Source organism: Salvia splendens, chromosome 10 (assembly GCF_004379255.2).
Source record: "Salvia splendens isolate huo1 chromosome 10, SspV2, whole genome shotgun sequence".
Taxonomy (NCBI): domain Eukaryota; kingdom Viridiplantae; phylum Streptophyta; class Magnoliopsida; order Lamiales; family Lamiaceae; genus Salvia; species Salvia splendens.
In genome coordinates, this window is record NC_056041.1 from 24,514,833 (window position 1) to 24,529,726 (window position 14,894).

The 14,894-nt window shown below is 36.3% G+C and overlaps 2 protein-coding genes across 2 annotated transcripts; both read left to right on the forward strand.

Moving 5' to 3' along the window:
- The first annotated feature begins 403 nt into the window (after nt 1-403).
- Nucleotides 404-2,740, forward strand: LOC121750619. The gene is made up of 3 exons (XM_042145189.1): nt 404-540; nt 1,620-1,818; nt 2,274-2,740. The coding sequence occupies exons 2-3, from the start codon at nt 1,637-1,639 to the stop codon at nt 2,458-2,460; spliced, it is 369 nt and encodes a 122-aa protein (XP_042001123.1). The 5' UTR covers nt 404-540; nt 1,620-1,636; the 3' UTR covers nt 2,461-2,740.
- Nucleotides 2,741-4,436: 1,696 nt separating this feature from the next.
- LOC121753387 (mitochondrial-processing peptidase subunit alpha-like) lies at nt 4,437-9,783 on the forward strand. Its single transcript, XM_042148677.1, has 13 exons — nt 4,437-4,602; nt 5,601-5,837; nt 5,950-6,246; nt 6,327-6,494; nt 6,630-6,797; nt 6,917-6,997; nt 7,197-7,263; nt 7,530-7,627; nt 8,164-8,236; nt 8,336-8,406; nt 8,512-8,561; nt 9,282-9,394; nt 9,491-9,783. Exons 1-13 carry the CDS (start codon nt 4,564-4,566, stop codon nt 9,535-9,537), a joined length of 1,509 nt encoding a protein of 502 aa, XP_042004611.1. The 5' UTR covers nt 4,437-4,563; the 3' UTR covers nt 9,538-9,783.
- The last annotated feature ends 5,111 nt before the right edge of the window (nt 9,784-14,894 follow it).

A 14,894-nucleotide genomic window follows, 5' to 3' on the forward strand; every position in this document is an offset into this window, starting at 1 on the left:
CTTTCTTTATTCTCTCTTTCTTACTTTATTCTCTCTTTATCTCAATTATTTTTTCCTCTCTCATACTTTATTCTCTCCACTTTAACTCAATATATATAATTTTCTTAAATACCGTGCCCAAAAGAAATCCATCACTTATGGTGGGACGGAGGGAGTACATAATACGGGTCTTTTAAATAACTAAGTTACTTATCAAACATCCATGAACCCATAAAAACCTCTTTATATTGTTGTAATATACCTACCACACGAGTCACGACTCGTTATAATAATGGAGTATTAATTGTTTAGACATTTTTATGTAATTTGATTTAATTATTAGTGACTGGGCTAATCGCAGAGTCATAAATTGGACCGAATAAAACCAAGGTGAAGCCCATTTTACAAGCCCAAAGCCTGATTTCTTTTCCAGCGAGAAATTTGTTGAGTTCACTCAAACAGTAAAACTGTAAGGTGACTCACTTCCCATCTATCTATACAACGGCTTATCGGCGTGTCTGTGAAACCGGAGCTCTCCTTTGATCAGTCTCCGATCAGAAGGTAAATCATCTTATTTGTTTTCATATCTTAATCGTAAATCGACTTGTTAATCGTCTTTATTTTCGTACCAATTCTTCTTCTCTAGGGTTTTAGGCGCAATTCTTAGATATGCGATTTTTAACTTCTGGTTTAGGGTTTAACACTATGTAAATTTGCAACGATGATATGATATTTTGCTATGATCCATGTTTAGATGTCGCGATTTTGTTTTTTTTTTTATTTATTTAGGATTGCCCTGCCTAGGGAGGAAGTCTGTGGAATGTGTCCAATGTAGAAACGTAATTCTATCTGCTAATCGATAGCTGGAATTGCAGCAGGAGTGGGAACTATCTAGATCCTTTCGTTTCCCCTACAAACCTTTTTTCAACCTGAAAATTAGTCTATGGTCAATAGTTTTACGTATTTTCGCTTGTGGTAAAGAAGTTCTAGTTTTTAATCCTTTTAATTTCATCTTGTGATCATTTTGCAAATTTCATTAGTACTGGGAAAAAAATGATGTAGTGTGTTCATCGACTTCAGTGGGGAATTAATGGCCTTGTTATGGATAAGTTGTCCATAACATGCAGCCCGTGGAAAACATTAATCATGTGCTACTTGCTGAATTGGTGCTTTGGTTAGTTGTGTTTAATATTTCTCGGAGTAGTTTGGCTAGGAAGTGGTCAGCGACTTCTTTGTAGTATCTACTTTCTTCTGTCAATTTTCACCTTATGCTAGGCATTCTCAAACAAATTATTGGAAAGCTGTGTTTAGTTTTTTTTGGTTGCATAGTCATCCACCTTATATCAGCTGTAAGGGTGAGCAGTAGTGGCAGTGTTAAGCTATGTGAGGAACTTTGGATTCATATTAGCTAGAAAACAGATAAGAATTGAGTGCTACAGTTCTACTTAAACATCTTTATACATGTTGATATGCTTGCTTTGTGTTGTGCCTCTGTTATCTTTTATCTCTGGAAGACCCTCTTATGAAACTTTTATTGTTCTCGGCAACACTTTAAAACATGATAGTTGGAAATAGCAGCACAAAAATCTTGCATACAAGGATGAAAATGGTTAGTTAACTGCTATGTTTTTGTTGTACAGGATTCACTTAGAGTTTAATGGCAGCGAGATTACAGCAATTGCAAAGCAAGGCTTGCCAAGCCAAGCAATATGTGACCAAGCATGGAACTACCTACTATAAGCAGTTAATGGAGCAGAACAAACAATATGTAAAAGAACCAGCAACCGTGGAAACATGTAGTGAATTATCCAAGCAGCTGTTTTACACTAACCTTGCCAGGTTACTTTTTGTCTTCCTTCGTTTCATAAGTTCCTTTTCAGCATTCTTCTGTACAGAATGATTTTATATTGATATTCTGAATTTTAGCTGATAAATATCAATAATATGAAGCTCTACCATTGTCAACCTAAATGATGATGCTCACTGTGCAATGGTTTCACTGGATTGCTTCTATGATTGATTGACACTCTTGACTCTTCTCAGGGACACTCTTGACTCTTCTCAGGCAACTTATTTGCTTGATTCTTCTTCTATTCCTGGTGATATTCATTGAATCTTGTGATGTATTTAGAGTTATAGGAATTTGAAGTGCAATTTTGTTCTCCTTGGTGTAGTTTTGAATGTTTATTTGTTTATGTGCTGCTGTAGCCTGCCTTAACTATTACTCAGTGAGTTTGATAATGTCAAGCTGCATCTTTTCATTATGTAATGTCTCCTTGTTACGGCAATTGCAGCATTCCCCGTCGCACTGAGACCTTCTGGAAGGAAATTGACCATGTGAAGAATATGTGGAGGCAGAGGCAGGATGTGAAGGTTGAGGATGTCGGAATCGCTGCTCTGTTTGGGCTTGAATGCTTTGCCTGGTTTTGTGCCGGTGAAATTGTGGGAAGGGGATTTACAATTACTGGCTACTATCCCTGAAAACACGACGGGAAATAATTGTGGGAATGATTTGACATAGACATGGCCGGGCAGGTTGTCATAACGCAAGTTTTTTTATTTAAAAGAGAGTTTTAGAAGCTGATAAATCAGTATTAAAATTGAAGTCTTCAATAATCAGTACATCGGTCTTTGAATTTTCTCTGCTTTGAACTTCACATTGTTTCCATTTTACGTTTGATGATACTGCTACTGTGATGGATGTAGCTTAGCTCCTTAAAACAGTTTTGGTGTTACCATGATAATTACCTCTGTTTGCATCCATAATGGTTTATTAATTAGTACTATGATTAATATGTTTACGATGTGATTAAAAAATTGTACTCCGTCCCCGTCCCCAAAGAGTATGAACTTTGGATTCGGCACGAGTTTTAATAAATAAGGAGAAAAATGTGTGTGTGTGAGAGAGAAAGGGTAGTGAAAATAATATTAGTGGAGAGTATGGTCCACATTATTATAATGGCATAAGTGTTAATGGTAATGGTATAAGTTGCAAATAAAATAATTTGTAGGGTTAGTATGTCGTTTGAATTTTTTAAAATTAGAAAGTTTCACTCTTTAGGGACGGATAAAAAAAGAAAATAGTTCATACTTTTTGTGAATGGATGGAGTATGATTTGTTCATTTAATTTAATAATTTCGAATTTAAATTTTATTACCGGTTAAAATATACTCCAAGTAATAGCAATAATATTACATAAGGTATAAAAACATCAAGAAAATAAGTCTTTAAACCAAACAAGACTTAAACCGAGCAGGGATAAGTTTTGATATTTTAAAAATAAAACAAACACCAAAACATTGGAAAATTCTATTTTACATTACTTCTAACCAATCATATCCTAGGGTTTGATTCATGAAATTAAATCTTACAATTTAATCTTACCTCTCTCATGATAATTAGTCATAGCATCATATTGTATTTCAACACTTAGAGAGAATCTCCATGTCGTGTAGCAATTTAAAACCCAAACTCATTGGATCTGGAAAAAGTTTAAAATATGAGATAAAATCCGTTGACCTTTCATATTTCACCCTTTTCTTCTTTTTCTCTCATTTTTTTATTATTTACCGAACAAAATATATGAATTAACCAAATTACCCTTATAAAATTTCTTTCTTATTCATTTTTTTCATCTTTTCTACTTTACAAACACTAATCTGATAATATGAAACACCAATTTTGAAACCCTCGCCACTTACATATTTCATTTGACTCGACTCCTCTGACGCTGAATCGAAGCCTGACAGACTTCTGTCCCTGTTGCACACACCAACTCGCCAGACTTATGTCCATGCTGCAACCGAAGACACAACAATCGAAGCCTTATCTTATTGAAGTATGTATTTTTCGTGCCTCTAAGTTATATTTTTTATGCGTTTTAACTAAGCTATGCTTCATTTGTCTCAAGTCTCAACATAAGTGAGAAGTTTCTGTTTGGCACATAATTTTAGGCAATGATATTTAGTGAATTGAGATATAATTAATAAAAAATATGAGGGAGAATAAAGTGAGAGAAACTGCAGTACGGAAAATAAACATACCGCAATTCAGTATTGTTAATTTTAAATACTGTTACTTTATCGTTATTGCAGTATACCGCACTTTTACGGTAAACCTAAATACTATATGGTATACTGTAATACAGAAAAAAAACGTATTTTATACTCAAAATATTTAAAATTAGGGTTTTGAGGTTTTTTTAAAATTCTATTTGTATATAAATATAATATAATATTATATAATGGTTTTCAGTATGTATCGAGGATTCAGTAGTATATATTGAAAATTTGGTATGCCACGGGATACCGCTGTATCGGAAAGTTGATGACATTACCTTACCGAAACTGTGATAGACCGAAAATAAGATATCTTTGGTATTTTTCACATTTCAATTTCCCCCCCCTATAGTCGCACGTGTAAATGGTAGAGAGACAGGCACTTCTCACGTGCTGGGACCTCCTTCGCCGTCGTCTCCACTATTAACAAATTCATAGTCTCGCGTCCCAAAACCCTCTCCCTTCTCTTCTTCTCTCACACAAATTCCCTTCCCGACTTCCCCGATCGCCCATCCCCTTACAAGTATGTACAGAACGGCTTCATCTCGACTCAGGGCTCTCAAGGTCTGCATTTTCTTATTTCCCCCCCCTTTTAACCCTAGCACCCATTCAACCCCGCATTCACCGATTGTTTTTTCTTCTTATGTGTTATTTACTGCCTCCTTATTTTCATCACTGCGTGAATGGTTCTATTGTTTAGATCTGACGGCTGCTCAGTGATGAATTGCAGATATTAATTTGAAAAGTCCATCTGCCTGTAAACAAAATTGGATCTTTTATTTTTTGTGCCTAATTTTACTCACGGTTGTTGCCAATTGCTTTAACTATGTTTGTGTTGATTAACTGCTGGTACTTATTTATATGCACCAGAGCCCTTGACCAGGATAGTGATTATGTATTGGGAGCTGAGACTCCTGTTTTTTCCTGTTGATTTTGGAATTTGTGAAAAAAGGATGTTACTTCTAATAGACATGTTATGATAAATCAGTTGATTTTGTTAATGGGTAGTGGTTAAAAGGTTATGCGATTGACAGTAGAATTTATCTAACTTTTGCCAATTGCTCGAATATAGTTCAATTCTTCAGTTGATCCTGGAAATTTGTAGTTCTGGGCTTTACGGATGGTTGACTAAGACTGATATATTCCTAGAAATATTTATTTTTATGTGACCAAAATATTCTTATTCAAAAATAACACTCTCTCCGTTTCCTAAAATTAGGAACTTTGGAAACTGCACGTGTTTTAATGCAATATTGGTAGAGTAAGAGAGATGAAGAGAAAAAATAGTAAAATCAGTGTTAGTGGATTGTGGGGTCCATTTCCTAAAATGAAGAGTTTCTATTTTTAGGAAATGGACTTAAAAGGAAAGAATTTCTATTTTTAGGAAACGGAGGGAGTATAATGTTATGCACAGAGATGATATCCTGCATGAAGTAATAACAATTAATTAACATTTTCTACTTCAATTTCTTTGTCTTAAATATTATTTAAAGGGGGTTGGTTCTACTTTCTAGTGATCTGTAAAGAAAATAAATAAATAAGGTTTCTTTTTCAATTGACAGGCCAGAACAGGGTCTAGAGGCTTCGCTAGATATGCAAGTACAAGTGCTGTTGCAACTAAGTCATCTGGAGGTATCTTCAGTTGGTTAACCGGTGAAAAGTCATCTTCACTTCCACCACTTGACTTTCCTCTTGAGAATATTGTACTTCCCCCTCCGTTGCCAGACTATGTTGAGCCTGGGAAGACCAAGATAACTACTCTTCCCAATGGCGTCAGAATAGCTTCAGAAACATCTGCGGTAGGTGTCGATACTACTTTCATTATCTCCTTGGGATTTTATTTATCCTCCCCCTTCCCCCTTCCATTTTCCTCTTTTTTCACTATTGGTGATCAGTATATTTCTTCATCAGAACCCTGCAGCCTCAATTGGACTTTTCGTTGATTCTGGCTCAATCTATGAAAACCCAGATTCATATGGAGCCACACACCTCCTGGAGCGTATGGCCTTTAAAAGTTCCACTAACCGGAGCCACTTGCGCATTGTGCGAGAAGTTGAGGCAATTGGTGGCAATGTAACTGCGTCAGCCTCCCGGGAGCATATGAGTTACACTTATGATGCACTTAAAACATATGTACCTCAAATGGTTGAGCTTCTCGTTGACTGTGTTAGAAACCCAGCCTTTTTGGATTGGGAAGTTAGTGAACAGGTACGTTTGTGTTTGTTTTCTTAGGCTCACTCCTCACTCTGTTTGGATATTGTACTGGGATCCTGATATGCCCTCTACAGATCCTCAAGGTGAGTGCTGAGATTAGTGAATACTCCAAAAACCCTCACCACCTGCTTCTGGAGGCTATTCATTCAACTGGTTACTCTGGTGCTTATGCAAATGGTCTTTTGGCTTCCGAAGCTGCAGTTAACAGGTTGAATGGCACTGTTTTGGAGAAATTTGTTTCTGTAAGTCTAAGTTCTGAACATCGTTCTTCATTATATAAATAAGTGTTTCTGTTGTGAACCTTTGATGTTGACTATGATTTATTTATAATTGGAGTATTTACCATTATTCCGTCTAACTGATTTTATATGTTGTAGGAACACTACACCGCCCCTAGGATCGTCCTTGCTGCATCGGGTGTTGAGCATGATAAACTGTTAGAATATGCAGAACCACTTTTATCCGATCTTCCTGAAGGTTCTAGCCCTGCAGTGGCAAAGCCAATATACACAGGAGGAGATTTTCGCCGTAAAGGTGATTCAGGGGTGTGTATCAACAATATCCTGGATAACCTATATATTTTTCATTTTTATTTCTAGTCTCATTCTTTGAATGTTGATTTTGGAAATTAGGCTTTAATATATCATTCTGAATGCATGTGCAGATGACTCACTTTGCTATGGCCTTTGAATTTCCTGGTGGCTGGATTAAGGAGAAGGATGCTATGACATTGACCGTTCTTCAGGTTTGCTTGCTCATTTGGACCATCCTTAATTCAACCCCAGATGCTCTTTCCTTGAGAAGAAATGAGCAATAGGAGAGGATGCTTAAGCTAGCTTGAAATTTCACAGCTACTTTTCGTCCATGATTTGGTTTCCATTTTTAAGAAACTTCTGATCTATTTTTCATCTTATAAGAAGACACTTTCTGTATCAATCGTGTAGATGCTCATGGGCGGAGGAGGATCTTTCTCGGCTGGTGGTCCTGGAAAGGGGATGTACTCAAGATTATGTACGCTCCAGTCATAGTATTTTAATTTTGAAACTGAATTTAGAAACTCTTGTTTAACACAAATCATGACTTGAGCTGTTTTAGATGCCTGTCTTGTTTAATTCACATTGTGTGGCTTAAAAAGACTTTTCTGCCTACATGTTTAATTTTCTGTCGCTATGTCATAAGAAATGCCAGTATAACGATGTTAGGTGTCTGCACTTTTTCTGTGATCACTTTTGTATCAAGTGGAGGTTCACATGTGTGTTATCTTTAATGATAAGCAGATCTTCGTGTCCTGAACGAGCATCCTCAGATCCAATCTTTTTGTGCTTTCAACAGTATCTACAATCACACTGGACTATTTGGAATTCAAGCTAGTACTGTAAGAAAGCATTTTAGTTTTCTGTGTCTTTTTAAGCTTTAAGGAATTTTTGTGTTGTCCATGTTTTTTATGGGTGGTACCATGGTAGATATCTTGTTTCTACATCTGTTAACCTTTTTGCTTGGTAGCATGGTAGAACTGGGTGAAGAATTATCTCATTGGCAATCTGCCTATTCATATTTTATGTACACATAATGTAACTTTTAAGCAAGTTTGTGATCATATTCAGAATCCCAAATGAGCATATGATTCTCAGATATTATGGATGATATTTTCAGATTCTGAAAATTGTTTGTGCTCCTGTCACTCCATCACCGTGAAAAGTGTAAACATCCAATGGAATGGCTTAAATTATATGTTTTGATCATAAAGATGTCAATGTATGAATATTATGAACCTGTTTTTGAGGTGACCAAAAACTAATGGACAACTTGCTCTCTGCAGATGATGTTAGACATGGAGCATCGGCTTCATGCCTCTATTTTGTGCATATTTAGTTTCGAAGCTAGACTGATGAAACTACTTCTTGAATACAGGGATCTGATTTTGCACCACATGCTATTGAAATTGCCTGCAGAGAATTAACTGCTGTGGCATCTCCTGGAGATGGTTCTTACTGACCTTTCTTACTATTTTCTTGTACATCATGTATGCACATCTTGTCCCGCAGACAGAATTACTGAGCTTTTGTGGCTTTGATTCTTGTAGTTGATGAAGTACAGCTAAACCGTGCAAAACAATCAACAAAATCTGCCATTTTGATGAACTTGGAATCCAGAGTATGCAATTTTGTGTTGCATTATGGTTTTTAAACTCATGAATTTTTCCTTCCATATGGATTTGTGCCAAATATTCTACTTATTGTTTGGGTGTTATCATTGCAGATGGTTGCAACTGAAGACATCGGTAAACAAATTTTGACCTATGGAGAGAGGTGCGTCCAGTAGTAATAAGTACTATTACTTTCAGAGTTGCACACTAGTGATTACTGATTGAGTGATATTGATTGGGGCCGGTGTTTGATAATTTATGCTGGTGTTTACTTTTTTGAGACTTTCACAATAGTGTCCACTAAGTCAATCTAATTCTCTTCATTGTAAAGTGTTGAAGGCTTAGTATGTAGCTGTTACAATCGTGTGTGTGTTTAGTCCCTGACGTAATGAAAACACGAGGATGTGGAAATCTAGACTTTGAGCCACAAACTATATCCAAATACCACTACTACTACTACTAGATTACACTCCCTGCGTCCCACTAAATGTGAAACATTTGCTTTTCGGCATGAGATTTTATGAAGTGTTGTTTGTGAGTTAAGTGGAAGCATAATAAAGTAGATATCATGTTGTTTCTCCATTTTAAGAATTGTGTCACTTTAAGTGGGACAGCCCCAAAAGCAATATGCTTGACATTTATCGGGACAGGGGGGAGTAGTAAAAGTAACAAGATTTACTTTGGTTTGGAAATTTGTTTTGAGATGCATTGATGAGTTGGTTTGGCAATTCTCTCTCTCAGTTGATGACTCTTCTTGCCTTACTGACAAAATCAACTTAGTGCTAGAGAGCCTACTGTTACCTTTTGTTTTGAATACTTAAATAAAAGAAGTGTGCATCAGTTGATTTAAAAGCTGAGGCCATGAAATCTTATATATGCTTAGGAAACCGGTGGAGCATTTCTTGAAGGCTGTTGATCAGGTCACAGCCAAAGATATTGCTACAATCACACAAAGGCTTTTCGAATCTCCCCTTACACTGGCATGTTACGGCGATGGTAACTAATTTCTTCTCAACATTTCTTTGTTTCTTGTATGGTAAGATTTTATTACCCTCCCGTGCATCTCACTCCCCTCCCGTGTGTATTATGCAGTGCACCACCTTCCAAGCTATGAGCTCATTAGCTGCAGGTTCAAATAAAAGTTACCCTTGTTACTGTTGAGATCAGAGAACTGATCGGAGAAGTTCTTCATGTCCCCGGTTTTGGGTGGGGGTTTTTGAAACGATGAACAGAACAACCTTTCTCTGTGATATAAGAGAATAAGGATGCTCTTCTGAAACAATAATTGACGCATCTATTTGCAAAAATCACTTATGCCTGATTCTTTGTATGTTTTGTTTTGACGTGGGAAATATTTGGGAGTATTGATCTGTTTTTACCTTTTAGCCATTTTTTGCGTGGAGTGGACTTTGACTGGTCCCACATCTTGATCATTGGGTAATATTTTTGTTCCTACTTTCATCTGAATTTGATAATTTAATAAACACAATCAGGGCGTTCTTTTTTGTCTGAAAGGAACGTAGCTATTCGTTATTACTTAAAATAAAAATACCTCCTCTCCGTTCCATAGAAGATGACTCCTTCCTTTCTTGGCGGCACATGATTTTATGCAATTTTATTTTGTATGTGAAGTTGAGAGAGTAAGTAAGAGAGAGAATAAAGTAAAAATAAAGACGTTTTCATTTTTAGTAATTTGTCATCTTGATTGAGATTAGCAAAAAAGAAAACTGAATTATCTATATTGCAATGGAAGTACTTATTTTATACTTCCTCCGTTTTACGTTACTTGAGGTGTTTCTATTCTGCACGAGATTTAAGATAGTTGTGTTTAATGAGTTAAATAAAATAGATGAGAGAATAAAGTAAGAGAAAGAATATAGAGTAAAGCAAAAGAAAGAATAAAGTGATATTAGATGTAATGTTTTTAGTCAAAAAAAGAAATGACTCAAGTAACTTGAGACAACCAAAAATGGAATACGACTCAAGTAACTTGGGACGGAAGGAGTAGATTCTACTGTTAGGGTTAGTATACTGAAAAGCATGTTTCGAGCGAGAGTTCGCACGAATAGAACGTTGCATGTATACGTAAAAACTCTACAATCCACTTTTGACCCGATTCAGTATTATTCGAGCATTTCGCACGAATAGAATCAGTATATTATTACATTGTGTTTGCTTGTGCGTTTATGAGATGTTTTATAAATATTTAAATGCATAAGAAGTAAACAAAGCCTAAGTCTTTTGCTTAGTAGACTGGTTGTGGGCGTCGTCCACTTTAAGGTAACTACAGTCGGTTCTAAGCAATGCTTTGCAAAAGAAAAAGAAGAATTTCACAACCTAGATAGGCTTTGGCTACCTATCGTGAAAGGTTGCAATGTCAGCCCGATTATTTCTAAGCCTTATTGAAATAAGATGACATTGGTGTGGTATAGCACTGAATGGATCTAACAGCAAGACGTGTCTTTATGCTATCTACTGAAAGACTAGGTCTTGATAAATATCTATTTCTTAATCTACATACGTTAGCATTGAGCATACGATATTGAGTATCTACTACTTTGACTTACCAAAGGTGCGGGTTTTTTGTCACTCAACGATCCAGGTATATTGGGTAGTGGTGATCATTATCTAGCGGTGCTAGGATTGCTATTATGTTGAAACGTGCGCGAGGTGAGTCTCGTTTGATAATGTCCTCAAGAGGAGCTTGAACAAGGTTTTATTATTCGGAAACTGGCCAGTTGGAGTTTTATTACTCTATGAATAATAAATAAGTGTTTCTTGCTAAGTCCACTCTTGGAATTAATAAGATGTTAATTAATTAAGTCCATAGCAGACTCTAATTAATTAATGGACATTTCTATCTTAAGCGGGGGAAATAAATAATAATAAACAAAATGGAAACCCGGAATACTTATAATTTCGGATTTGGATGGGGAGTTCAATATTACGTCTGTAGTGGCTGCTCGTAATATTCTAATATAAGCTTGTATTAAATTGTGGGTTTAATTTAATTAGTAAAAAGCTAATTGGGGAAGCTCATATCCAAAGCCTTCCATAGATCCCTGACTGGGCCCAATATGAACTATTATAAATAGGAGAATAAAAGAGACAGAACATTATTCAACATAGTTGAAAATTTCGTCCCTCTCTAATTAGAGAAGAGGGACGAAAATTCTTTGATTTTCTCCTCCGTGAGATCTTCAGCTCCTCCTCCGTGAGAATTTCTGTCTTCTTTATTCGAGTCCTAGTGTTTCGATAAGATCAGCCCACCCTGATGTCGGAATACAGTTCGGGACACCAGTGAGAAGATCTGTGGTCAAGTATTGAAGATCATCGTGGAGAAGGCTCAAACAATCGACGATTCTTTGGAGAATCAACGAGGTAAATTGGCTAACTCCGTAGCAAGCATGTTTTAGGATTTATTTGTTCTAAAGCATGTATGTAATTCAAGTTATGAGCATGATACATGTGATAATTACGCGAATAGATTTTGTCTAAATAATCTGCTAAATAGATCCGTATTATGTGATCCGTAAGAACGCACGCTTCCGCTGCCAACCCCTTCAATTGGTAACAGAGCCAGTCTTTGGCTCTGATTATTTGGATTTAAATTTCGCGAATTTCATGTATGCATGTCTTATTTGATTACGAAGCATGTTCTGGGTATTTTTGTTTAAATTTTTATGCATGATGAACTCAAGAACTATCGAATCAAAGAACTTGAATTACTCGAACGCACGAGACGTGTGACCCGTCGGTGCTCGCGCCGAGATGGATCGCACCACGCGTGATCGAGATAGGGACGTCGAGATAGTGGCAGCCAGGGAGCCGTGATCACGGGGCGACGCGCAGACGAGTGGGGCTCGTGCGCGCCGCCGGCCGCGACCACACGCCCCACGGACCCAGGGTCGATGCCGACGCGGCGGTGCTAGGCGCGGAGTGGTGGTTCGTCCGAGAACCACCGAGACACCGCGTGACACCAGACCGATCCCTAGGCGGAAGATCCGAGACGGAACTCCGAGCTATTGGCCGAGACAGACGCGCCGTGTTGCACGCCGTGTGCCGAGACAGTGGGAGCACCGTGGCTCGGAAAGGCCGAGACGGGTGACGAACTACTAGCCGAGAGGAGCCGCGCCACCGCGCAAGCCCTGGCCGAGCAACCGCGTCGCCCGACGTGCCGAAGAGGCCGAGAGCATCCGCGCCTTGTGCGCGACGCTGGCCGCAGACGGAGGCGACGGGCTGGCCGAGGAACCGAGCCACCCGACGCGTCACCTGGCCGAGACGCTGGCGCGCTCCCTGCGCGTTGGTGCCGAGATGCTGGGTGCGTCGTGATCCGACGACGAACTCGTCGGACTTTCATCGTTCATCGTTCGTGCGAACCTCGTACGATGAGATAACGATGCAGGATTATTTTAATGATTATTTAATTATTTTATTAAAAGATATCATCAAAATATTATTATTTAAGGGAAATAAAATCTTTATGGAAGATTTGCCTAGATTTTAGGAATATTTATATTATTATCTATATCTATGGAAATAAATAATATTATTTTATTCCTAGATGATATGGATGAGAATAATTTAATAGTTTCCTAATATTCATCTAGATTCAAGATAAATATGGTGATAAGATTTGAATATATCTTTTGTGGATTTTATATATTATATGAGATTTGATTTAATATAAAATCTTGGATTAATTAGATTCTTTCCTTATTAAATTGATTTATATGGATTTTATTCCTAGATAAATCCTAGTTATATTTGGAAAATAATAATCTAATTTTATCTATATCCTATGGATTTATTCCGAGACAAATCCCAGTTGGATTTAGATAATGATAATATTATTTTATTTTTATCCTATGAATTTATATGAATTTATTCTTAGATAAATTCTAGATGGATTTGGATAGTGATAATATATTGTTTTATTCTTATCTTACAGATTTATGTGGATTTATTCCTAGATAAATCTTAGATAGATTTGAATAATTATAATATAATGTTATCTTATTCTATGGATTTATATGGGTTTACTCCAAGATAAATCCTAGATGAATTATGATAAAGATATATATTAATTTATTTTATCCAATGGATTTTAAATAGATTTAATTCTATTAAAGACAAATCCTAGATGGATTAAAATAAACATTAATCCATGTTATCCTTATCTATTGGATTTATATCCTAGATAGATTAGGATAAAGATATTATATATAAGAAAATCCTTATTTAATTGGATTTAGATAAACTAATTTATCTTAGAAATCCTAAGTAATGTAAGATATATTCTAGATATCTATTCTAAATAGAATTAAGATTTGTATATATCTTGGTTGGTTGGATTTTATTTATTGTATGGATTATGATGGAATTGTTTATGTCTAGCAATATCCTAGAACGATTTAAATAATGATAATCCTAGATCAACGTTATCTTGAATTGAAGGATTTGATTTTATCGAAATAAAATCTAGAATGATCCTAAATGGATTTAGATAGTTAACACTATCTTGATAAATCCTAAATGATTAAGGATAATAATTATCCAAGATAAAACATAATTATTTAATTGGTTCTCCCTTGACTAGATTAAATAACTGACGTTAATTATCCAGTGTGTTTAAATGCCATGCATTAAATGGAATTATCTGTTTATTTGGTGTTTATCTATTTTAAGTGGATTATCTGTCTTATCTGCTTATGTGATAATTATGCAAAAACCATATAAAATATCTAAGCGATAATTACAACAAGTGCGTTGTATATGGTCTCCATCAATTGGTCTGCAATTTATAAAGCTTTTTTCTAATATTATCGCCACCTGCTCTGTGGGGACAATAATCCTAAGAAATAGCGAGTTCATGAGGGCGGATTTCTCGAAGATAAATAGTATGAACTAGAATGTGGTTTCCAATATTATCGCCACCTGCTCTGTGGGGACAATAATCCTACGAAACTGCGAGATTCAGAAGTTCACACAGAATTTATGAGATAGCTTGATCTTGTTAGCAGCACATGAGCATTGTTATGGGAGTGTGTTGTAGAAATGAGACTCTGTAATGCTAAATTCGGTGGTCTTGCTTAGGCAACATTAGGCGACCATGCCACTCTGTGGTCTCTGGACTATTCGTCGGTGTTGTGACCAGTAAAATTGTAAGATTTTAATGCGTATTGACTTCCTCCGGAGGGTACAAAATTTTAATTTTACAGTTGCAAGATACATAATTGTTTTGTGGTTATTTGCGATTATGTATTGAGCATAAGTATGTGATAATAAGTTTATTTGCCAAATCTTGATTATGTCATTCATATTTTTTTGTCTGCGATCTTAATGGAATAAACTCGAATGCCAAAATTATGTGGACTGGAAATGTAAATGGATAAGATTCTCATCGCTAAAACTGGGAGTTTATACTCAATAATTCATGTCCTCCATTTCCTCGACATAATTCTACGAAGATTGTTCGAGAATGCTTTTTGCATGT